Raw genomic sequence first — 25732 nt, forward strand, 5'->3', positions numbered from 1 at the left:
GCCATTGGAGGCCGCGGGCCCGCCCCCCGGCGAGGTGAAGGTGAGAGTCTCCTCCAGCGCGGCGGCCGCGGGACCGAGCGGCTCCAGACGGCGAGGGGGCGGCCGCCCGAGCGCTCCGGCCATGGCGCCTCCGTCCGTGTTCGCCGAGGTGCCGCAGGCCCAGCCGGTGCTGGTCTTCAAGCTCACTGCCGACTTCCGGGAGGATCCGGACCCGCGCAAGGTCAACCTGGGAGTGGGAGGTAAAGATGCCGCGAGCTCCTGCTCCTGCAGCCGGGGGCGTGGGCGGACCCCACCCGGGCCGCGGGGCAGGGGGCGAGGCCGAGGCCCGGCTTGGCGCCGGCTGGAGAGGGGAGCCCCGGGGAGGAGGCGACATTCACGAGCCTTTTTTCTACTTGCCCATTTTACAGATGGGCACGTGGAGTCTCTGGATAAAAGGAGGCAAGGTGTGGAGTCCAGGGTCCACAGTACAGGGTTAACAGCCAGGACATAAACGCAGTTTTTCCAGTTCCCCTTTCCGTGTTCTTTATACTACACCCTTTCGCCTGTTAATAAATGGGGAGGCCAGAGGTCATAAGGAGAGGGGGGAAACCAGGAATGCTGGGAGGCTTGGTGTCCAGGTTGCTGGGGAGTGGGTGAAGGAGAACTCTAAGGTCAGGGAGCTCTGGTCTGGGTTAGTAAATATTTGATTGACTACCAGGTATCAATCAGTCCTTTACTAAGCCTTGTGGGGTAAAGACCGAGGCTTGTTTCGTCTCAAGGATTTTAAGATCAAAGTGTGATATAATAGAAATCTAAAATGCTCCTGAGACAGGTTAATACTGCCTGGGAGGATCTGGGAATCATATTCTGGCCCTCACAGCTGTGGCAGGAATGGGTAGAGAAGGTCGGTGGGAAAGAGTGGAGAGGAAGTAAAGTTCACTTTTCACACGTTCTTGTCTTCAGTTCTTGCTGGTATTTCTTGGACCTTGGACAGCTCAGAACATGGGCCTCAGTTTCCCCTTTTAGACTGGAGTGCCTCCACAAAGGTTCTTTTTTTTTTTTTAATTTTTATTTATTTATGATAGTCACACACAGAGAGAGAGAGGCAGAGACACAGGCAGAGGGAGAAGCAGGCTCCATGCACCTGGAGCCCGACATGGGACTCGATCCCGGGTCTCCAGTATCGCACCCCGGGCCAAAGGCAGGCGCCAAACCGCTGCGCCACCCAGGGATCCCTCACAAAGGTTCTAACCTTTGGTGAATTTGTTATTTCTGTCACCGTCATGTGAACGTTTGAAGCCCCACAGACTGTCGACCACAAAGACTAGCCAGGTTGAAGAAAATGAGTACAATGATGGTCTGTGCTAAGGAACAGATTTAGAGTAAAAGGATTAGGAAGTTTGGAAAGAGACAATCGAACTATTTTGTAGTAGAGGGTGGTGAGAAGGAGGTTCAGAATCAGGCATCTAACAGTGGCTGTACATAGGACCTGTTGAAAATAAGTCTTCAAAAAAAAAAAAAAAAAAAAAAGAAAGAAAATAAGTCTTCAGGGGTGCCTGGGTGGCTCAATGGGTTGGTTGTCGTGTCTGCCTTCGGCTCAGGTCATAATTGCATGGCACTGGGACAGAGCGCCACGTCCACATCTGGCTCTGTGCTCAGTGGGGAGCCTGCTTCTCCCTCTCCCTCTGCTCACTCCCCACCCCATGCTCTCTTTTTCTCAAATAAATAAATAAAATCTTTAAAAAAAAAAAAAAAAAAAAAAAAGAAACCTTCCCTAGGGAAGGAGTATGGGAGAGGGGTGAGAAAAAAAAAAAAAGCCATTAAAAAAGTATGTTTTGGTGAAACTAGGTAATGGCTAGGTGGGCATCCATTATATTATTCTTGTGACTTTTGTATATATTTGAAATTTTCCATAATAAAGCATTTTTTAAAAAGTAAATACTACAAGTTTCACCCATGGAGAGTAAGTGATGTTTTTAACAGGCACATGAGTGGGAGAAGTATTGAAAGGTTGCCTTGAGTTGAATTGGAATTGGGCACCATTCAACCTCTTAATTTAAATCCAATTTAAATTTAAAATCCAATTTAAAACCTCCAAGTATTTATTTAGGGCCAGATATATATGTGTTGATGTTGACTTAACTACATCTTTTAAAAATGTTCAATTCTTTTCGGACTCAGTTACCATTAAGTTATCTTACAGGGTTTTTGTGAGAATCAAACACATTTAAAGTACTCAGAATAGTATCTGGCAAATAAGTAGGGGTTATGTAAGAGTTGTTTTGGCATTTCTGTTACTATTATTGTTGCTTTTGGCATTTCTTTGGGTAGGTTGCTTAGAAGATGTTGAGTAAAACTTTTCAGCCTAAGAGCTGCAGAATGAAATCATTTCTGACATTGGTTCAGAAATAAACTGTCCGTGCAGAGAAAATGTGCCCTGCCAGCCCAGGCCAGAAGTGTAGTTTGCAGTTTGGGTGATCACCTCACCTGAGACGGTACCTTTTCCCAGGAACCTGTTTCCCAGGAACCCAGGAACTTCCCCTCCTTCTTATGAACAAATGATTTATGCATTTAATCTTATTTGATGGTTACAACAACTCTGGAGGGTTGTTTTCGACAGAAGGAAGGCTGAAGCCCAGATAGATGAAGCAGATTGTCCCAGATCACATGGCTATTGGTGATGGAACTGTCCTCTCCTCTATTTTGGGTCCTTCAGGTGGTCCAGAGGCTGCCAGTGCACCCTGGTGGGAAGGACCAGGAGATCTGGGTACAGGCCAGCCCTGCAGCCCAGCAGCCCAGCAGCCCAGCAGCATGACCTTGGGAGGGCTGTTTAACATCCTGGAACTCAGTCTGTTAAATGAGGAGCAGGGATGGGATGATGTCTCTCTAAAATTCTACTCGGAGGTTCACTAGCACATTACATGTAGGATAATGTAATCAACATCGGTTGGCTGAGGATTAAATGAATAATTATGTGTGAAATGTGAGATATAAGTGAAAAGTGTGGTATGAATATTTTTCTTTTTGTGATCTCTTTTGTGGATGGCAGGTGCTCCGATAAGCGTCTGATTAGAGTAGAATAAGAGGTCTCCTTCCAGCTTCTGTATGGCGTAGCTCTAGTCGTACACATCCCCAAGTATATCCTTTGTGAAGGAAATGTAATTAATCATCGACTTTGAGGAAGATACTTTTTTTCTCCCCATGTTAAGATAAAGCCTGGTGGAGATTATCCAGCTCAAGTTCTAGTGATGTTGGACATGTTTAAAATAAGCTGCAACTATTTATAATTTCACTACCTCATTCCTTCTTGTTGATAGTTTCTCCCAAGATATTCTTGCTGTGACCATTTCCATAATTTCTTATAGTTAAGCAAAGCAGAGCATCACATTTAAGTATGATGTGCTCTGAGCTGACCATTTTAGTGCTTCTCAGAGTTTGAGACAAGTCGCTTCAAAGGGGGGTGGGGGGAGACATGGGGCCAGCCTCAGTACAGCATGAAGCAAGACATTTCTTCATAGACTCCAGTCTGTTCACATAAACTGAGCTTTCTTTTGTTCCAGATAAACTGCTCTTGTTTTAATATTTGTTGCGGTTTTAATGTGGATTTCTAGCATTTTCCCATAAAATTTTTGGATGTATGGGCTGTATCAGGTGTTGCTGAATACTCCCAGCCCCTCTTCCCAGGACTCTAGTTAGAAAAGGGTCTTAAGAGCATGCCTGGGGCAACCTGGGTGGCTCAGCGGTTTAGCACCGCCTTCAGCCCACAGCCTGATCCAGGAGACCCAGGATCGAGTGCCACGTCGGGCTCCCTGCATGGGGCCTGCTTCTCCCTCTGCCTGTGTCTCTGCCTCACTCTCTCTCTGTGTCTCTCATGAATAAATAAATAAAATCTTAAAAAAAAAAAAAAGAGTCATGCCTGTGTGCAGGGGCTCTTGGCTGGCGTGGATGAGGGAAGTGATGTTCTTTATCCTTGCTGCCACTACCTTAATCAAGACTTCATTCCACCTCTGTTCCCCTTTCCAGTTTATGTTTCATCATGTCACTCAGATGATCCTGTTAAAACGTACAGCTGTCCACATCACCCTCTTGTTTAAATGCTTTCAGTGGTTTCCCCATTGAAACTACGTCCTTTAAAAAGGATATCCTCCAAGACTCTTTGAGTCACTCCTTGCTATTCCTCCACAGATCCTATGTCTGAGCCATGAAAATGCAGATCCTCAAAAATTTCCTTTCTCCAAGCCTCTTGGGCCTTGCACAGGTGTTCCCTCAGTCTGGTGAAGGGAAGCAAAAGATACCACCCCAAGATATGCCCTAAGCTTGTTATTTTTAAGAAACTGCAAATACAGAGGCACCTGGATGGCTCAGTCAGTTGAGCATCTGCCTTCGGCTCAGGTCGTGGTCCTGGGGTCCTGGGATTGAGTCCCACAGAGGGGTCCCTGCTCAGTGCGGAGGCTGCTTCTCTCTCTCCTGCTCCCCCTGCTTGTGCTTGGCTTTCTCTGTCAGATAAAAAAATAAAATCTTTAGGGATCCCTGGGTGGCACAGCGGTTTGGCGCCTGCCTTTGGCCCAGGGCGCGATCCTGGAGACCCGGGATCGAATCCCACATCGGGCTCCCAGTGCATGGAGCCTGCTTCTGCCTCTGCCTCTCTCTCTCTCTCTCTCTCTCTCTGTGTGTGTGACTATCATAAATAAATAAAAATTAAAAAAAATTATAAATAAAATAAAATAAAATCTTTAAAAAAACCCAAACTTCAAATACAGTTGAAGCTCTGAAAACCAAGTTGAGGTTACTGTTTTGTAAGAAACATTTACATTTATAGGGGAAATACCCATTAGTAGGAGTGTCTCTCTCATATGACTCTTAAGTCTCTAGGAACTTATCAGTGGAGAGGCTGCGCTTAGGTCTGCAGAAGGTCACCTCTCAGAACTGACTCCCCACCCCCAACATCTTTTATCTTTAGCTGAAGGCCACAGTTAAGGTGATGGCTTTGGCCATTTTGGGGAGTTACTCAGTTTTTCTGGGTCTCTCCCATGTATGCAGGCAGTACAGGTTGTTAAATTTTTGTTTTTCTCCTTTTAACCTGTTCTGTCAATTTAATTATTAGACCGGCCAAACAACCTAGGAGAACTCCCTTCTATGCTGGAATGCCCTTTCCTTGACTACCTTTAAAACTCTTACTCATTGTTCATCCTTCATTCTCTGTAAAATCTTCCCTGACTCGTTACAAGAGAATTAAGGGCTCTATATTCTATGTTTCCTCCAGGGCAGACAGTATCTTATTTTATCTTACCCATTTCTGTGTAGCTACTTGTAGCCAGTGTCTGGTTCTTGGTTCAGTAAGTCCTTGTTAAATGAATGAGTGAATAAAAGCATGAATGAGAAACTCCTGAGTCTGACAAATGGAATAAAAATCCCCTGGCAGAGCAGGAATCATAGTTGTTACTGCTGTTTGACCTCATTGCTCTAATCACCCAAGAGCCATCTGCTGTTCTGCTTCATTAGGGCAGTTAAACCAGGCATCAGGAATAAATCTGGAACTGAACCTGGGAGAAACTGGATGGTGAAGGAGGGCGGGGAAGCATAAGTTGGCCAATTTCTCTTATGTCACAGTATGTACACAATGCCTCCTTGAGTCTAGTCATATTCCAGGGTTTTTTTAGAGTAGTACAGAACATACAGTATAGGTAAAGCACAGTGGTACTGTGGCTTTATCTTTCCTATTTTATTTATAATACATGGTTTACAAATGATATCATAAATATAATACATATGGCATGATTACATAATATACATAACCTCCAAATACAGATGTAAAGCATAATAGAACTGGCTTTTCTATGAACACCGACATTGTACATCTAAATAGGATCTCTTTTGTGTGGTATAGTCAAAGATGTGTTTGCTCTTGCTGCAAGTACCATTTCTGAAAATCAAATTTATTTTCAAAGGACAAAGATTTAGCACCATTAAGGTTATTCAAAATAATGAGACATCATGTCTAAAAATAATTCCAAAAGAAGAATTCCAAGAATATTATGAACAATGGTAGCATTGTGATCATAGATTTCATTCAGAGATAACTCTTAAAAATGGTTATGTTGCTATCTCTTTAAAAAAAACCAGACCGGGGTCCCCTGGTGGCTCAGTTAATTAAACATCTACCTTTGGCTCAGGTCATAATCCAGGGGTCCTGGGGTCCTGGGATGGAGCCTCACATCGGGCTCCCTGCTCAGTGGTATGTCTGCCTCTCCCTGTCCCACTGCCCATCCTCCTGCTCGTGCACTTTCTCTCTTTTGCTAGCTCAAGTAAATAAGTAAAATCTTAAAAAACAAACAAAAACGGACCAAATCCCACCTGATAAAATAGGCTTTTGACTTGTTTGTAGGGAATCTGGTAGGCCAAGGTGTAGCATGTCAGTGTTGTAACAGGATTGTGAGTTATAGCCACCTACTCAGACTATGGTTGGTTAGTGGCTGTGTCAGTCTGGAGCTCTGTCCTCATTCTTATTACTAGTTTGATAATGCTTATCAGATTTGCAGATGACACATTCCTAGAGGGCAGAGTTAGTTGACAGAAGAAAGACCGCAAATCAAAATGATCTTATAAAATTTGATTGGTTGTATACTTTTGACTGTAATTTTACATCTAGAAACTTTTTTCTAAGGGAACACTCATGAATATGTGTAAAGGCATAAGAATATTTATCACAGTGTTTATATAATCAAATAATTGAAAGCAACACGAATAGTTAATAAGTTATGCCTGGAAAGGAATGTTGTCTAGTCACTAAAATTGTATTGTAAATGGATCATGAGCCTGAGTGGCTCAGTCAGTTAGCCTCCAACTCTTGATCTCAGCTCAGCACTTGATCTCAGGGTCATGAGTTCAAATTCAGTGTTGGGCTCCACGCTGGGCATGGAGCCTACTTAAATAAACAAACAAGTATGTAAGTAAATAAGAAAAATGCCCATTGCATTCATAATAAGAGAAATGTGAATTAAAACTACCCTGAGCACCATTTGCATCCTCATACTGACAAAAATTTACTCTGGATGAGGCTGTGGGAAGCAGACACTTGTACGTGGATGGTAGGAATGTTAACTGATAAAATCCCTATGGAGGCCAATTTGGATATATCTGTCAAAACTACAAATACACATACTTCTTAGCCAACTCTTCATTTTCAACCCTGCATCCTATGGATATAGTTACCTGTAAGATGACATGAATTAGGTTGTTCATTGAAATATTTTTCTGTAATAGCTAAAGACTGGAAACAACTCAAATGTCCATTAACAAGGGACTGGCAAAACAATTACAATTTGTGGTACATTCATCAGTTATGCAGCTGTTTAAAAAAAAAAAAAAAAAAAAGAATGAAAAAGGGCACCTGGGTGGCCCAGTTGGTTAAGCGTGCGACTCTTGATTTCAGCTTAGGTCATGATCTCAGATTGAGGGCTCCCTGTTCAGCCTACCATCTGCTTGAGATTCTCTCTCCCTCTGTCTCTGCCTCTGCTCCTCCCCAACTTGTACTCACTCATGCATGCTCTCTCTCTCTCAAAATCTTAAAAAGAAAGAAAGTTACTCCATGCACAGATAAAAAAAAAAAAAAAAAAAAAAAAAAAAAAAAGATCTTTTTTTTTTTTTTAAAGATCTTTAAATAGAAAAGCAAGGAACAAAACATTGTATAGTATGCTACATGTTACCTTTTATGTAAAAAAGAGGACATAGGGCCTATATTTGCTTGTGTATGCATACCGAAATTCTGGAAGGTTACAAAAGAAAATAAGAACAGCTGTTATTTATTGGAGGGTGGGATTTGGAAAGAGGTAGTTGGAGGATTAGGATGGGGGGCGGACATGTGAATATATCACCTAGTAGAAGAATAATTAATGACAACGAAAAATGCTCATTTTTAAAAAAGATTTATTTATTTATTTATTCATGAGAGACAGACACAGAGAAAGGCAGAGACATAGGCAGAGGGAGAAGCAGGCTCCTCCTCGCAGGGAGCCCAATGTGGGACTCGATCCCTGATCCCGGAATCATGCCCTGAGGTAAAGGCAGACGCTCAACCACTGAGCCACCCAGGTGTCCCAAATGCTCATATTTAAGAGGAAAAAAATGTTGAAAATTTTATATGCAATATGATGCATATTTTATAGAAGAACATACTCATGTAAAATAAAGCTTAGAAGGTTGTACACCAAAATATTGATACTCTATCTCTGAGGCCTGGGATTATAATATTTATAACATTATAATTTATTAAATAAATAATAATAATAATAATTAAGTAATTTATTATTTGTTCATAATGTTTATCATTTGCTTTCTGGGCTTTTAAAATTTTTCTACAGTCAACATATATTGTTCAGTAAACAATTTCAATCACCCTAAAAAGTGTTTTTTTTTTTTTTTTTTTTAGTCAAGGATTAATGTTTTTAAGTCAAGAATTATCAACAAGATAAAACAATCAGAATTACTCTTAAATTTTCAGTTTCAAAATCACTTGCAAAAGTGTGGGCCTGTTGGAGACCTAAACATTTCAGCAGAGTCAAATAACCCCTGTCAGGAATCTGCTAAAATGGTGCAAGCCACAGCAGCTGCCCTCTAAAGCTATAATCCTAAGATAATCATATAGTATTAGAGGGAGAAAATATCAGTGATAGGATAACTGGACTAAAAATACTTTAAGCATATAGGTGGCTTAGAAATTTGCTGTAGGCAAGACTAAATATTATGAAATGGATTACATTTAGATCAATAAAAGTGTGAAATATGAGGTAGGAGGAACAGTCAAGATGGTCAGCAGTGGTAGAGAGGATACACATCACAAAGATGTGTGCAGATATCGGATAGGTTGTTGGGTGATTGTGTAACCATTTGCTGGAACCTGCAGCCATGGAGCCTTTGCTCGCCATTTGTCCCATTCCTGTTCTTATAGGACAAGGGGAGGAGGTCATCCTCCTCTCCACATTTTATGTTTGAAGGTCCTTAGCACTGTGAAGTAGCCCCTAGCACTCTTCTGGAAATTCCTTGGGGAGATGCAGAAGGAGGAAAACAAGGGCCCATGGCAAAACAGACCTCAGTGTGCCCCTACTATCAACATAGCAACTGGAAGGGGTTTCTCAGTGTGCAGAGCACTTTGACGTGCACTCTTTTCACCAATCAGGCTCCATGATGTCCCAGTTTTACTTCAGTGTTCTGTCTTATAGAGGTCGCATACGTCAAAGCTCCAGTATCCATAAGGGTCGGAATGGCATCTGTCCTGCCTGCGCCACACTTAGCCCGGTGCCTGGTTCCGAAGCAGGCAGGCAGTCTTCGAAGGAGCTTTGCTTTCACTTCCCTTGCTCTTCTGTCTGATTGGAGGTGGAATGCGCCCCAGCCCCAGTGCCAACTCTTCCTCCAGTGAAGCCTGCCTCCTCCTCTTACATGACTCTCTGCTGTGTTCCAGCTTATCGCACAGACGATTGCCAGCCCTGGGTTTTGCCAGTTGTGAGGAAGGTGGAGCAGAAGATTGCCAATGACCATAGCCTAAACCACGAGTACCTGCCGATCCTTGGCCTAGCGGAGTTCCGGACCTGTGCTTCCCGCCTTGTCCTTGGGGATGACAGCCCAGCTCTCCAGGAGAAGCGGGTGAGTTTTGGGTAAGGATGCACAGTTGACCCTTGAACAATGTGGTGATTAGGGGTGTTGACCCCATGCTCAGCCGAAAATCCTTGTACCACTTTTGACTCCCGGAAAACTTAACTGCCGGTAATCTACTGGAAGCCTCATGGATAACATAAATAGTCAGTTAACACATACTTTGTATGTTGCATGTAGTCTATATTGTATTCCTACAATAAAGTAAGAGAAAAGAAAATGTTACTAAGAAAATCATAAGGAAGAGAAAATACATTTACAGTACTATACTGTATTAAAAAAAATTCAGGTATATGTGGACCTGTGCACTTCAAACCTGTGTCATTCAAGGGTTGGCTGTATTTTCTTTTTTTTTTTTTTTAAACTATATAGAGTTTTTTTTTTTTTTTAATTTTTATTTATTTATGATAGTCACACACAGAGAGAGAGAGAGAGAGAGGCAGAGACACAGGCAGAGGGAGAAGCAGGCTCCATGCACCGGGAGCCTGACGTGGGATTCGATCCCGGGTCTCCAGGATCGCGCCCTGGGCCAAAGGCAGGCGCCAAACCGCTGCGCCACCCAGGGATCCCTGGCTGTATTTTCTTTAGAAACTGCAAAGGTAAAAAAGGATTTAAATCTTAATTTGGTTTAAAGTATTAGGTGTTACGTCTGTTGAACTGTCCACGAATAGGGGTTTTAAGTAGTGTGATCTTAGGATCTGATAGTGTACATGATGTGGCCATACACCAAGCATGGCTTCTTTGATTGTTCTGTTTTATGCAATAGGTGATCAGGTTGTGGCTGCTGGGTCTGAAGTAGTCAGTGGAAATGCCAAGCCAAGGGAATTTTATGGAGTGATCAAGAGATCAGGGTCTGGACCCAGATCTGCTCCTTCTTTGACCCGGGGCAAGTCATTTACCCTGACATCTCATCTACATGTTAGGAAAGGACCAGTTTGTGGTTCATGATCCCACAGGGAACAGTTGCATAGGGGAACATTTAAGGGGCCTCTGAAACTCCTGAAAAAAAAAAAAAAGTTTGGTTTTTCTTTTTTTTTTTTTTTAAAGAGAGAGTGTGCACATAAGCAGGGTAGAGAGGGGCAGAGGGAGAGAGAGAATCCCAGGCAAGCTTCATGCCCAGCACAGAGCCTGACCTGGGACTTAATCTCACAATCCTGTGATCATGACCTGAGCCAAAATCAAGAGTCGGATGCTTAACTGACTGAGCCACTTAGGCACCCCCATCCCTGAAATTTTATGCTGAATTCTGTGTGTATGTGTATTTCTGGGGAGAAAGTTTATAGCTTTTATTTTATTTTATTTATTTAATTTTATTTTAGGATTTTTAAGTAATCTCTACACTCATTGTGGGGCTGACACTCAGAACCCTGAGGTCAGGAATGGCATCCTCCCCTGACTGAGCCAGCCAGGTGCCCTGCTCTTACAGGATTTTCGGGAGTCTGTGGCCCCAAAAGCTCAGGAGCCACTAGTCTAGATGCTCTGCGAAGTCCTGCCAGTTCTAGCATTCTTTAATTCTCCTAGCCTTGATCTTAGTTCCTCCCATTTAAGTGCTTCCTGGTATATATTCTATGTAAACGAGAGACATGTGGAAGAACACATCTGGAAGCAGATACAGCGAGATGAAGGGCATATGTGGCAGGAATGGTTTTGTAGACCTTTTCAGTGTTGTAAGGATTCAGAGGACAGGGGTGGTGGTAGGGGTAGAATTGGGACATGAGTTGAACCTTGGGGAACGAGGCCAGGACTCTGTTCCCAATTCTGGCTATATATTAGTACCACCTGGGGGTTCTCTACACATACAGATGGGTGGACCCCAGTCTAGACCAGTTCAGTCAGAATCTTGGAGGTACCACCCTTATCTGCCCCTTCACTCCCAGTGCTCCCCTCTTCCCCTGTAGGTCCCTTCCCTGCGAGGGCATGATTTTAAAAACTCAGTTGCCTGAGTGGCTCAGTTGGTTAAGCACCTGCCTTCTGCTCAGGTCATGTTCTTGGGGCCGGGATCGAACCCTACATCATGGAGAGTCTGCTTCTCCTCCCTCTGCTCTCCCCATTGCTCATGCTCTCACTCTCTTTCTCTCTCGCATATTCTCTTGTCTCTCTCAAATAAATAAATAAAATCTTAAAAAAAAATAAAATAAAAGCTCCCCTGTTGACTCCAAAGTCCTGCCCGCATTGGGAACCACAAAGTACAGTGGAAGGAAAAAGGAGGGGCATTTGTTTGCAGTAGTGGGAATGCAGGGACAGGAGGCAGGTGGGTCTAGGTTGAAGAGACATCTACCTGACTGGAGCTGGGAGCATGTCCAGCCTGATTTTGGCACCCTGACTAGGGGAAACCACCTGACGGCTTGAGCAGGAGAGTTACCCAGTTCAAGTGTTTGAAGAAGATAAAGCTGGCTGCAGGAGCAGGATGGAGATGGGCTTATTAAGCTTTTGCAATAGTCCCATTAGGTGTTGTTCAATTGAAGCCAGCTGCCCTTGCTGCTCTTTTGGGCTTGTGCTGTAGTGCAAGCCTCATGCGTGGAAGGGACTGCATCTTGGAGCCATCTGGTTTATTCCCCACAGGCTGTTTCCCAGATGCCTCGATAAGCAGGCATTTGGCAGGGAGTGAAATGAGGGGCACATACGCACCATCTTTTATATCAGGAGGCAGGGAGGCTCTGGGTGAAGGTTCTGGAACTTGGGTCAGTGATTAGGCAAGTCATGAACCAGTTTTGCTGGCTGGCATCGGGACACTGAGGAGAGTCCCGATGAGTTTGAGCATGGAGGACTTTAGCAGCTAGGGTTATCTTGTGGGATGCCATGGATAGATTAGATGGAATTCTGTTGTTGAGAAAGAAAAACCATTTCTGTGTTGGGGACCTTCTTCCTCTGAAACTGTGCATTTCTTCTACACTTAACAACCGTCCTGGGCAGGTACTTGTCCCTTTTCCTGGTGCTCCCATTTTGATCATTTCATTCTGAAGGCTTGTGGGACCTGACCTTCCCTCCTAGCCTACTTTGTCCTCTGTTGTATTTTTGATCAGAGAACAGGTTTAGGTGGCAGTCTGTAAATATTTGAAGGCTTTTTTTTTTTTTTTTTCCAGGATGGCAGGGGATGGTTTAGGATGCTCTCTTGGCATCTGTATCTCCCTAGGTCCTGGCTGGTTCTGAGCTCAGAGTCTTTTCTTTTTCCCTGGATGTCCTCACCATCCCCAAGCTGCTGTCTTAGTTCAGTCCTCTTATTTGGATTCTTGTGATAACCTCCTGTCTCTAGTCTCCTCCCCATTCTATTAGATTCTCACAGTGCAGGGGCACCTGGGTGCTCAGTCAGGTGTTTGCCTTTGGCTCAGGTCATGATCTCAAGGTCTTGGGATCGAGCCCCCCATTGAGCTCTCTGCTCAGGAAGGAATGGGGAATGGGCTTCTCCCTCTCCCTCTGCTCCTTCCTACTGTTTTTTGTTCTCTCCCTCCCTCCTTCTCTTGCTTTCAAGTAAAAAAAAAAAAAGAAAGAAAAGATTCTGCACAGTGCAGGTAGGATGATCTTCTGTAGCAAAAAAAAAAAGAAAAGAAAAATTTGCTGATAATCATGTCACCTGCTCCTGACCTCACACACAAACACACAGTAGCCCCTCCATAATCTACAGGACAGATCTAGACTTTGAACTGGACATGTGGTATATTTTGTAGCCAGCCTTCATCCTGTTCTAGTGACTCACAGCCCGCACTACCATTCCAGGAGCCTCTAAGTCCTGCAGGGCCTGACCAAGGGTCACTTCCATGATGAATCCTTAAGAGCCGAGTTTTCACAGGACTTAGTTCACAGTTTAGGAATAACCATACTACTGTGTTTACTATGTTGTATAATTTTGTAAGTCTGTGTCTCACACTTCCCTCGGGGCAGAGATTATGGCTTACTTATTTTTCTCGTACATAATTAGTACATACTAGGTCATAGCCTGGCATTTCAGAGATTCTCAGATGTTTGAATTCACTCATTCAGTCAACAGGCGAGTGCTTACCGCTAACAGCACTGTTTTGGAGAAGCTAGAGCACAGTGGTGACCAAAAGACCCAAAATCTGCCCTGGCTTACAGATTTGTGTGGAGAAGCCAACTGCAAATGTCATAGATAAGAATATGATAGAGTATGTTAAAAGAATATAAATGTTGTTAGAAGAGGTGCATTAAGGGTGCTGAGGGTGGGAGTTGGGGTAGATGTGGTTTTCACAAGAGTGGTCATGATAGAAATAGAAATGACATTTCAACCAAAACTTTTTTAAAAAAAAAATTTATTTATTTGATAGAGAGAGAGCAAGGGCAGGGGCAAAGGGAGAAGGGGGGAGAGAGTCTGAAGCAGACTCTGCGCTGAGTGTGGAGCCCAATGCGGGGCTTGATCTCATGACCCTGAGATCATGACCTAAGCCGAACCACGTCAGATGCTTAACCAAATGTGTCACCCAGGCGCCCCTCAGCCAAAACTTGAAGGAGATGAGGCATCAATGAATGAATGGACCAGAAAACAATTAGTAATCTTGTCTTCCCATAGATTTTTCTTCTCAAGATTTAACATTACCAGGTCCATCAACCATTTTGAGGAGCCCTGTTTTCTATACTTACCACTGCCGCTTACTGCTTTCTATTTTTAGACCTTAGGATCCAGACCATATGTCCAGGTTTCATCTCCTGCATTGTAATGCAGCTTTGGAAATTCCTGAGCTGCCGTTGGTAGGAGGGTCATGTGATGCCATCCCAGTTCCTCACTTTGACTCTTGCCTCTGAGAGGCTCAGGGCTTTTGCTGTGGCTCATCCTTTCAACACCATCATCTTCTTCATCTGGTTTGCCAGACACTGAACTGGTAGGGGTGCCCAGGTTTATGTGCCATGGCCTTGGCTATAAGCAGCTTCTGATCAGCTCTCCTGCTTCTTACCGTGAAGTCATCACATCGGTAAACTCTGATCTCAGACAAGTGTTCTTGAGTCCGGCAGGGATTTCTTCAGGCCATGTGGCTAAATTGAGAATATAGATTCCCAACTGGCATCATTCACTCCATATGTTACTGGATTTTTCTTGTCCTGGACACCCCCAGTTTAGCCACCCAGGGCCAGTTGCCTGGCTCCTTTTGAACTTTACACTTGTTTTCTTCATTCCAAATGCAGGGCTTCCTTGGGCTTTAGAGCAGTTTGCCAAAATTCAATTCACAGAATGACCAAATTGATACATTATTAATTCACCCCAAATTTCTCTCTTTTAATTGCTGATACATTTGTGTTTCGCTGAAGCCATCCAGTGTTCAATACATTTTTAGGTAATGATAATTTCTTGAGAATTCGATGTTAAGTGTCATATATCATATATATACATCATGAATGTTAAGGATCAGTTAATGTTACTGAAGTAGGTTTATTTCTTCTAAACATGTTTGCAATCCAATCTAGTCTACTGACCTTCTGACTCCTTTTAGTTAATGAATTTGTGTTTTAAAGTGGGAGAGAAATAAAAGATTATACCTGGGAATGTTTGCACTGATGTCTACATATACCTGTACATACCCAGGATAATTTAAAACCAGATTCAAGGAGAGTCTTGCTCATTTATAGAGAAGCATCAACATTCCAGACTTGCTTAGGTGTTTGAAATGTGAAATAATGGATAAATTGACGTTCAACTTCGCTGGTGACAAATCTATGAAAAATAAATGTGCATTTAACATCACCTTGGTAGTGATTTGTATGAGGAATCCAGATAGATGACATGTGAAGGCAAGACCTTGAAAGTAATGAGAGGGGCCTGGTGCTCAGTGGGGGTCACTGTGAAGGACAGAGATGGTCAGCCTACCATGCGCTGACCATTCTCAGCCAGTCCACTGTCCTAGCTCTCCTACAGTGCATGACTGTGCACAGCTCCTTCCCCCGAATGTCCACTTTGCTTCTGTTTCACATTTCAGACAGTATTCCTTTACAGATGCTCAGACCTCTGAATACAAACAGAACACTGGGGAGAAATAACAAGTGGTGACAATTGGTATCACTGCCTTGTTCCTGGCTTAAGGAAGATGTCAATGATTCACAGTTCATCATGAAGCTGATTTATTTGTCATGGCTGAATGAATTTTTCCTGTTATTTTCAAGAAGTATCCATTATCTCCTGTTGTACTGAGCATCAAAATCAGGAATGGCTCTGCTTTTAATCTGTTATGAAGACCATTTGGGTTTTCTCTACCTAGCAGCATGACATACTTTATTTTTTTAAGTTGGCTCCACGCATAGTATGGATCCCAGTGTAGGGCTTGAACTCATGACCCTGAGATCAAGGCCTGAGCGGAAATCTAGAGTCAGATGCTTAAATGACTGAGCCACCCAGGCGACCCAGCAGTACACACTTTATGATACATTTCTTTACAATCTTGAATTCGTGGGCTGTCACTTGAGCAATGGGGTGTGCTTTTTTTAGTGTGCTGTTGGATTCATGCTGTTCATAAATGTTTGTTTGGAAAGTATCAATATTCATGAATAAGCTCAGTCTCCCTTTTCTCCATTTTTTTCCTCTTTGTTATCTTTCAGCATCTGTGTTTTGTTAGTTTTAAAAAAAAAATTTAGAAGCTTTTCTTCTTTGTCTAGGAAAGGTTTTTTTTTTTTTAACCTTTTTTATTGTGGACAAATTTCAAATATTTACAAAAATAGATAATGCAGTGTGATGAACAGATCCACGTGTCTATCACCTAGCTTCAACAATCACCCTCTGCTCTCATGCCAAAGGTGAATTATTTTACAGCAAATCCCAGACATCTAAATATATTTTAAAAATTATTTTAAAATTTTGCAAATAATGCATGAATACATTCTCCTTATTTAAAAAAAATAGCTTCTAGAGTAGGACCACTATTCCCCCATCCTAGGCCTCTCTTGGAGGTTGTCCCTGTTGTCAGATTGGTGTGCCCTTCCTTTTATAAAGAAAAGCCTATCTAAAGATAGACTTTCTCAGATGATCTTTTTCTTTCTTCCTCCTTTAGACGTTTTGAGCAGTGTTTGACATTTCTCTACAGAAAGGGTCATACCAAAGCCTACTAAGAATTATGAGAGGGCAGACTTGAAGGTGTGTAGGCAAAACAGCGTAACAGGGCAGGTAACTAGATCTCAAGCAAGAACGCCTCCTGGATTCATTTCCAGTTCTGCTGCCCACAGCTTTTCTGCCACTCGTAGCCTTTAACTTTTCTCAGACCACTTCTCTGAATTGATTTCCTTGAGTGTGAGTTGGGGATCTAGGACTTACTTTATAGAGTTGTGTAAGGATCAAATGTGTATGAAGATCTTTTGTAAATGGGAAGACCAAGACTCTGTCTTTGCCCACGTGAGGTCATTTTGAGATGCAAGGAAGTTACGGAAAGTAATCCTCACACGTCACCTTTGTTGGAACATATTTCTCCGGGTTAATAAGCCAGCTTTGTAGCGATGGGGTATGGCATTGCAGATTGAGGTCACTGGCAAGCTAGAGACATTATTTCATAGGCTTCTGCTGGGAGGAATTTTGATCTTGGGATGGGTGCTGAAGGGGTGAGTTTGCCTTCCAGGTGGGCATAGTCTAATGTGGCCTGGGTATGTCCTCAACCTGTGTTCAGTAGGGAAACTCCCCTCAAGAGTCAGACTCTCAGACTTCCCAGGTGGAAGACCTGGCCTTAGTGCTCAGAGGCTGGTTACTGAGCAAAGTGCTTCACTTCTTATAGGCTCAGTTTCCTCATTCATAAGCATGGACGAATAATAGTATCTCTGTCATGTGGTTGTGAGCTTTTGATAAGATAATACGTTTAAAGGGCATAGCACAGAGCAGGCACAGAGTAAGTGCTTGTTGTTACCATAGTTTTCCTAATAATCATCTGATTTCACCATTATCGACCAGTGACCCTGCTGCTGCTTCTCTTCCAGGTTGGAGGTGTGCAGTCTTTGGGGGGAACAGGTGCACTTCGAATCGGAGCCGAGTTCTTAGCACGATGGTACAATGGAACGAACAACAAGGACACGCCTGTCTATGTGTCCTCACCAACCTGGGGTGAGTCATTCAGCTTTGGCAAGAGAAGAAACAGAGGAGCTGCAGGAATTAACCTCACCACTGTCACTGCTTATGCAGAAAATGTAACTCAGCGCTGGATCAACTGATACTTGGGGATGGTTTGAGCAGTGGGTGATGGCAGTACATGAGTAACCCGATGCTCCAGTTCAGATTAGGAATACTTGTTTTTAAGACTCTTGGTGGACTTGGGTTTTAGTGTATGTTGAAACTTCCCCGAGGAGGCATAAAATGTAGATACAGAGAGCCTCACCGGGGTAGAATGTAAGTGTAGCGTGACTGACTGGTTGAACTTGTTCTTGGGCGTTGCAATCTTTCTTCTAAGTTTTCACCCCTTGCCTTGATGTTGCCCATTGAATGCTGAGCCTGTGAGGGCCCTGGAGGCTGATGTGTGTCCTTTCCAGTTATGCCTCTGTGTTTGTCAAAGCGTTTAACTTTTTACTCCTCTGCTTACAGAGAATCATAATGGTGTGTTTTCCGCCGCTGGGTTTAAAGACATCCGGTCCTATCACTATTGGGATGAAGCGAAAAGAGGACTTGATCTCCAGGGTTTCCTGAATGATCTGGAGGTGGGCGATTAGATAAAAAGTAAACAGAGCCCCATGATGTCAGGAGGAGTAGGGGCAGGTCTCTGGATCGTTGATCAGGGAGAGAGTCTGAAACATTCCTACTCAAACCAAAATAGTGGTTTCTGAGTTAGCATGTAAGGAAGAAACACACTCCCGCTTGCCCAGTGTGTCACTGACTCTGACCCCCCAATATTCCTGCACACGTTGGGGCTGACATCACTTCCTTCCCTTTAGAATGCCCCCGAGTTCTCCATCTTTGTCCTCCATGCTTGTGCACACAACCCAACTGGGACTGACCCAACTCCGGAGCAGTGGAAGCAGATCGCCTCTGTCATGAAGGTAACTGACTGCCCTTTCAGAATATCTCTTGAAACATTAGCATGTATTACTGTTTTGTGTATTCAAATGCAATACCTGTTTATGGAAGAGTTTGGAAAATGGAGAAAAGCCCAAAGAAGAAGATAAGTATGAGCCAAGAGCTACTGTTAATATTTTGGTAGATAGAGTACTGGGCCTTTCTTTTCTTTTGCTTGCTTGCTTGCTTGCTTGCTTGCTTTATTTATTTATTTATTTATTTATTTATTTATTTACTTACTTACTTACTTACTTATTTGGAGTTACACATGTAAATATATTTCTTTCACAAAGATGGCATCATTTTATCTATACCGTTTTATACGATCCTTTGTCTTTCATTTGAACTTCTTTACACGCCATTTAAAGCTCCGTAGCACAGTTCTCATGCATGGCTATGTCACATTAGCTATTGATTAAATCAGTTGATGGACATTTAGACCTCAGGTTTCTTGTTCTTCTAAACAAATAGGTATAAGACTCCTTTTTATTATTTCTTGGGGATAACTTTCTAGATTGGAATTTCTAGCTCACATTTTATATTCCTCATTAATGTGTTTGAAGAATACTCATTGAGAAACTGTTATGTGCCAGGCACTGGGTGGGGGGTGGGTACAAGAGTAAACACAGTAGAGATGGTCCCTGCCCTCAGAGAGCATATGACCTGTCTGGGGAGACAGCCAAGTACTGTGGCTGTGCTGATGGGGTTATGTGAAGGCACGTGCCCAGACTTTGGGGAGAGAGAGAGAGTGTGTGTGTGTGTGCACGCGTGCGTGTGGGTGTGCACGCAAGCATGTTGGGAGGGCAGTGATGGCAGAAGAAGCCATGTTGAAACTTGAAGGATGAGGACAGGTGGGGGCTGGCAGGGAAGGAATGTTCCCTACAGAGGAAAGTGTGAGATCAAAGCCCAGGGCAGAAGTCATGGCCCATTTAAGGAATTGGAAGTAATTCTCGGTACAGACTAGAGTTCTAACGGGTTGTGAGTGACTTAGAGGTAAATGGGGGCCAGATCCTGTACTGAGGCATTGGACTTTATTTGGAGGCAGTGGGGGGAGCCACTGAAAGACTTTGATGTCATGCCATGTCATGATCACAGGTATGCTGTCTTCAGACTATATAAACAGGGAGTGGATCAAAGGGAGGCAAGATTAGACAGCCAAGAGAACAGTTGGGACTGTGACATAGCCATGCATGGGAACTGTTGCCACAATCCGAGTGGGAGCTGACGGGAATCTGAATGCAGTCTGTGGCAGGGGCAGACCTGAAAGGACTCTCAAGCTCCCAGGACATGGGGTGATAGGAACTAGGATGTGGTTGGATGTAGTTGGATGTGAGGGAGGAGCTGCCAGGGTAGGAGTAGAGGATGCACCCTGGCCTTTGGCTTGGACAGTCGGGGGCTCAGAAGTGGTGTCTTCTGGGAGGACGAGCCCAGTAGAAGGGGCAAGCTCCATTGTGGGAAGTTCTTTGAGTTGGTTGGTCAGAGGGGTGAGAATAGGGCCTTGGCAGTCTCCTTTGTCTCGAGTGCTCAGTAGATGAGGCCCAAGGCTGTTGGGAACCCTGGGTGGACCAAGCTGATCAAGCTTATCACGAATTCAGAGGAAAGAATACACCGACCTAGGATGCTACCTCCATGCCTCACAAATAAGTCTGGTTGGCAAAATGACATTGTGACACTCTAGGACAATAAACTTAAAAAAATAAAGTTTACTGAAATTATTAGATTTGTTGGTTGGCATTTAGTTGAACAGAAAAAAACAGATATAAAGCGGTGGTTGAATGCCAAAAGGGAGAGCTGGGAGAAATGGGTAGTTAGAAATCCTGTGCAGGCACCAGCTGGGGAAGGAAGGCTGGTGTCTGAGGTTGGTGTCAGAAGGATTTCCTGCCCTGACTCGCTTTCCTTCCTTGCAGCGTCGGTTTCTGTTCCCCTTCTTTGACTCAGCCTATCAGGGCTTTGCATCTGGAGACCTAGAGAAGGACGCCTGGGCTGTTCGCTATTTTGTGTCTGAAGGATTTGAGCTCTTCTGTGCTCAGTCCTTCTCCAAGAACTTTGGACTCTACAGTGAGTGCCTTCCCAGGTTCCAGCCCTGCCTCCCCCGCCCGCCCCGCGCCCCGTCAACACCCTGAGCGGACTCTCATCCCTTCCTTTAGATGAGCGTGTGGGCAATCTGACCGTGGTTGCCAAAGATGCCGATAGCATCCTGCGGGTCCTTTCCCAGATGGAGAAGATTGTTCGAATTACTTGGTCCAACCCCCCTGCTCAGGGAGCGCGGATTGTGGCCTCTACCCTCTCTAACCCTGAGCTCTTTAAGGAATGGTAAGGGGCTCAAAGCCTGATGGGTGAGGTGTGGGGATGTAGAACAGTAGTTGTCCTATTACATTTAACTGCCTGTTCCTTTCATTTTGGCAGAGGCAGGACAAAATGACTTTAAACTGTTTGAGTCTCAGGTACTTCTGTAAAATGAAGCCAGCACCTACTCACATGAGTGTAACACAACACATGTGAGTAACATAGCACTGGGCACAGAGGAGGAAGCGCTCAACGAACGGGCAGTTCTCCCCAACTCACCTACCACCTAGGCTTCCTCCCCTAAAAGTTGGGAAACAGGAAGGAATTCGTGATAGAATACAATATCCAAATGCAAGTCAGTGCGACAGTCTGGGGACTTCATTCTTATTCAATTTGCATATATTTTGCCCTATTTTAAAACAATAATTTTTATATAGTAGCTAAATCTACAGGCTACTTAATTAGGGCTGATAAAATACATGATCCTGTCTGGGTCAGTACCTAGGTGAATTATAGGTTAAAATCTGAGTGGTGTTACAGCCGGAAGACCCAAGACAAGTCAGAAGCTCACTTACTTCCTTGGGCCTGGTAAGTGCCTCTCTGGTCTGCTCATCCACCCCATCCAGGCATCCACACATACCATAGCAGTGTGTGGTCTCGCTTTCAGCATGTAGATTAAATTCCATTTTTTAAACCTACATGCTTCTGTGAATCATCTATCTGCCCTAACTGGATTGACATTTATATTGCTGTCCACTTAGGACAGGTAACGTGAAGACAATGGCTGACCGGATTCTGACCATGAGATCTAAACTTAGGGAACGCTTAGAAGCCCTCAAGACTCCTGGAACCTGGAACCACATCACGGAGCAAATTGGAATGTTCAGCTTCACCGGGTTGAACCGTAAGTGTCTCCCAACCACCTTGAATGCTGTTGGATACAGTCCTTCTCTCTGTGTTCTTGGGTTCCTTTAGCTGTCACCTCTTTGGTCAGCCATAACTTTGGGCCAGAACAAGTTAGGTTTTCTTACTGAAAACCTACTGACCCATCACTAGGATATTTTCATTTTTATGGGTCAGGAAATAATAGGATTTATAGCTTGGAGCCTTGCTTTAGGCAAGGTCTCTCATCAATACTCAGGTACCTTTTGGGTTTTCCTTAATCCTAAGTATAATTATTATACCTGATTATTTAGGGACCTAATTTCTTAAGAGGTCTTTCCTAGTCTCCAAGCATTGCCCTCAAAAAAAGAGGTGATGAAATTATCTCTCCATTTCATAAATAGGAACTTAGGTTGATAGTTGGAATTGAGAGCCAATTCAAAGTCTAGTGGGCAGTGTGTGATCTTGGTCAGCCGTCAGTAGGGCGTATCAGTGACCCGTTGTCCTTCTGACGATTGAAGATTCATTTATTTGATAAGTAGTTCCCGAGTACCTACTGGCCAAACCACAGGTCACATGGTGCAGATGTGACCACTTGCCTGTGTGTGGAGCTTGTGTCTGAATGGCTCTGAGGACAGTTTTGTGCCTGACTTGGGTGAGTAAATGGAACACCAGAGGTGCTGGGAAGCATTGTAAACCAGGGTCATTAGGGCACCAGTGTGAAATGAACTCAGAAAAAAGCAGAAGGAAATATAAACAAGATAAGTGGTAGAGACTGTATATGGTAGACCCCTAGAAATACTTTGGGGTAAAATGAGGCTTCCCAAAAAGTGAAGGGATAGGATAGTTCAGTTGGCCATAGGTGTCCTCATGATTCTGAAATAGGGCATTAGTTCACTTAAGTAAAATCATACTTTGCAATTTTTAAAATATTAAGTGTAATAGAAATGATATTTAGTAGTAATATTCTGAAAGTTCACAAGATGAGGATTGTCATCCCACAAAATATCCATATTATCCCACTCTCCAGAGTAGGAAATTAGTTTTACTATGAATTAAAAAATGGTGAGAACACACCTGTGCTTATAACGTGTAAGTTCTATTTTTAGCACCTGGCACTATTTACCCTTTTTAAAAACATTTGTTTTTTTTTTTTTTTGTTTTTCCCCTCCCAACATTTTATTAGGAAAAAATTTTAAAACAGAACAGGTGGAGGAATTGTACGGTGAGGCCCATATACTCACCACCCACCACCTTGGTTCTGCAGTGCTCCCTTTATGACATTTTATCCATCAGAACAGGGATTTGCAGCCTGTCGTCCATGTCATATTTTAGATCTGTGAAGCCCCTGAAATGATATTTGAAAAATTGTGTATGTGTATTGGCCTTTTCTAGGGAAAGAATCCATAGGTTTAGCTTCTCAGCTGTGATGCTCCCCTTACAAAATTAGTTAAGTTTCATTTTTATTAAAAAACAAGGTTGGGGTGCCTGGCTAGCTTAGTGGTGGAGCATGCAACTCTTGATCTCAAGGTTGTGAGTTTGAGCCCCACACTGGGTGTAGAGATTACTTAATAATAAAATCTTAAAAACAAACAAAAACAGGGTTTGGAGCCCTGGAACCGCAGCATCTGCCAGGGAGGCATAGGTTTTACAAACAGTGGTGTGCCTGTGGCTCTGATGGTGTCTCCTTGCAGGACTGTAATTCGTCTTCTTGCAGGACTGTAATTCACACAGTTCCAGCTGGTCAAGGTAACTTCCGAAGGTTGCTTTGTTTTGTTTGGAGGGATCCCTGGTAGCACTGAGTATGGGGTCCAGATTTTCCACTTGCATACATAGACTTGGGAGTTACATGCCTGCCTTAAAATCCCAGATCCACCACTGACTAGCTCTATGATGTTGGAAAGGTCTTTTAGCTTCCCTCTACACCCTCTGTGCAATGGGAAAGATAAGGTTATTATCAAGATAAACTGAGTTAATATAAAGTACTTAGAACACAGCCTGGCACACAGTGTTTGCTCCTCTAGTTATTATGATTTTATTACCTTCGGAGTTTGGGCTGCTGTAACAAGGTACCATGGGCGAGGTGACTTAAACAACAATCATTTCCTTCTCACGGTTCTGAAGACTGGGCAGTTTGAGATCAGGGTGCCAGCATGGTCACTTCTGGGGCAGGGGCTCTCTTGTAGCTTGCAGTTGGCTGCTTTCTTGCTGTGTCCTCAGATATTGGTTGTAAGGGAAAGAGAGAGAGAGGGACCACATGCACACACATACCAGCTCTCTAGTCACTTATAAGGGCACTCTTGCCAACACAGGGGCTCTACTTTCAGGGTGTCCTCCAGACGTCATCACCTGCCAGAGGCCCCAGTTCCTCCTACCATCGCATTAGAGGTTAGGGTTTCAACATAGGAATTTTGGAGGGACACAAACATTTAGTGACAATTCATGATAATTACCCATTCCTGCTAATCAAGGGTGCTAATTATTCAGGCAGAAATCAAATAAAATTTTCTCATGGCTTTGTAATACACCAAAGATCTCTAGAGATGGTGGCATGAGGGAAGTATAGGCAGTCCCTTCCTATTCATGCCAAGCCCAGCTGCATGTGTGTAAGTGAGGGACCTGAGAAGTGCTGGGTCACAGGGACCTTGGCAGTTTTTCAGCCTTTGGTTCAGGCACACAGCATTACTTCTAGCACGGGGCCTTCTACAATGAGCTGAGAAGAGGAAGCGTCAGTGGGAGTTTGCTGCTGTGTGCTCAGGGATAAGCAAATACAGGTTAAGGGGGCGAGATAAAGGAAGCACTTCAAACCAGTTTTTCATATCAGTAGAATGTTCGTAAGTTTGAGGGTTGTTTTAATAGGGTGTCCTGGTGAATGTAACATGCAAGCTTCAGTTGAGAGGTAGTCCCAATTCAAATTCCCATTAGGAGGAGTCATGTTAAACTTCCTGGGGATTAGAAAGTTAGCTAAGTGGTTTCCAGAATCATTTGAGCATACTTCCCTATATTTTCTAATTGGACAAAATAGCTCCTTTTATTTTCTTCTGTGTTGGGGGAAAGAAGGAACATGGCAATTGTCATGGAATCTCTGAACCTCCATCGCTGAGGGGATTCCTGCTACTCTCATTATATCGCTTTTGGTTTTCAACAGCCAAGCAGGTTGAGTATCTGGTCAACGAAAAGCACATCTATCTGCTGCCAAGCGGTCGGATCAACATGTGTGGCTTGACCACTAAAAATCTAGAGTACGTGGCCACCTCCATCCATGAGGCTGTCACCAAGATCCAGTGAAGAAATAACCACCCGAACCAGCACCACCAAAGCGGCCCTCTGTCATGTGTGTTCCCTGCCTGCACAAGCCTCGCTGTGTGTATCACGGAAAGAGACTACGGAGGACTAGAACGCTGCTCTGGTGAGGTGGCCTCTGTTCAAGCTGGCCCCCTACAAGAAGAACATCCCTCGTAAAGAAACGGGGGCCTAGGATCAGAGCCCCTTAGGAGGCCAGAGCAAATTAAGGTTTTTATTTAAGAATAAAAAGGACTTTGATCATGACACCTAGATATCTCGCTCCCTCACTAGAAGCCGGAATGCTGCCTCTCTTGCTCATGTGCTTTTGTGTATTGCTTGACTCTGCACAAAATCTTGCCCCAAAGATCAAGTTGTCTGAAGAGCCAACTGTGATTGTGAGTGTTGGCTGTGTCATTAAAACTTGTCATCTCTACCCAGACTGTCTCCTGCTCTTTCTATGTGGTTGTGTCCCTAGCCCTATGCTTTAGTTCTCTAGGGCAACCAAGGTAAATAGATTTACATCTCTCTCTCTCTCTCTCTCTCTCTTACACACACACACACACACACACACACACACATAACTGAAACACAAGTTTAACACATTATTTACCCTTGCTGTGAGCAGTGTGTCCTGATATTTTCTATCCTTTTGTGTTCTTTTTCACTAAAGAAATGAAAGTTGATTGAGAC

At 43.7% G+C, this 25732-nt stretch overlaps 1 protein-coding gene across 1 annotated transcript; it reads left to right on the top strand.

The window, feature by feature from the left end:
- The first annotated feature begins 24 nt into the window (after positions 1 to 24).
- GOT1 (glutamic-oxaloacetic transaminase 1) lies at positions 25 to 25475 on the top strand. The gene is made up of 9 exons (XM_077878035.1): positions 25 to 239; positions 9437 to 9618; positions 17524 to 17647; positions 18122 to 18234; positions 18469 to 18573; positions 20497 to 20647; positions 20737 to 20902; positions 21637 to 21779; positions 24906 to 25475. Exons 1-9 carry the CDS (start codon positions 122 to 124, stop codon positions 25043 to 25045), a joined length of 1242 nt encoding a protein of 413 aa, XP_077734161.1. The 5' UTR covers positions 25 to 121; the 3' UTR covers positions 25046 to 25475.
- The last annotated feature ends 257 nt before the right edge of the window (positions 25476 to 25732 follow it).

Source organism: Canis aureus, chromosome 29 (genome assembly GCF_053574225.1).
Source record: "Canis aureus isolate CA01 chromosome 29, VMU_Caureus_v.1.0, whole genome shotgun sequence".
Lineage (NCBI taxonomy): Eukaryota > Metazoa > Chordata > Mammalia > Carnivora > Canidae > Canis > Canis aureus.

Bases quoted from the DNA above. Each gene is read 5' to 3' on its own strand.
- GOT1 (XM_077878035.1), top strand. From the start codon at position 122: ATGGCGCCTCCGTCCGTGTTCGCCGAGGTGCCGCAGGCCCAGCCGGTG. The intron at 9,619-17,523 runs GTGAGTTTTGGG...CTTCTCTTCCAG, and splicing joins CAGCTCTCCAGGAGAAGCGG to GTTGGAGGTGTGCAGTCTTT. The intron at 21,780-24,905 runs GTAAGTGTCTCC...GGTTTTCAACAG, and splicing joins CAGCTTCACCGGGTTGAACC to CCAAGCAGGTTGAGTATCTG.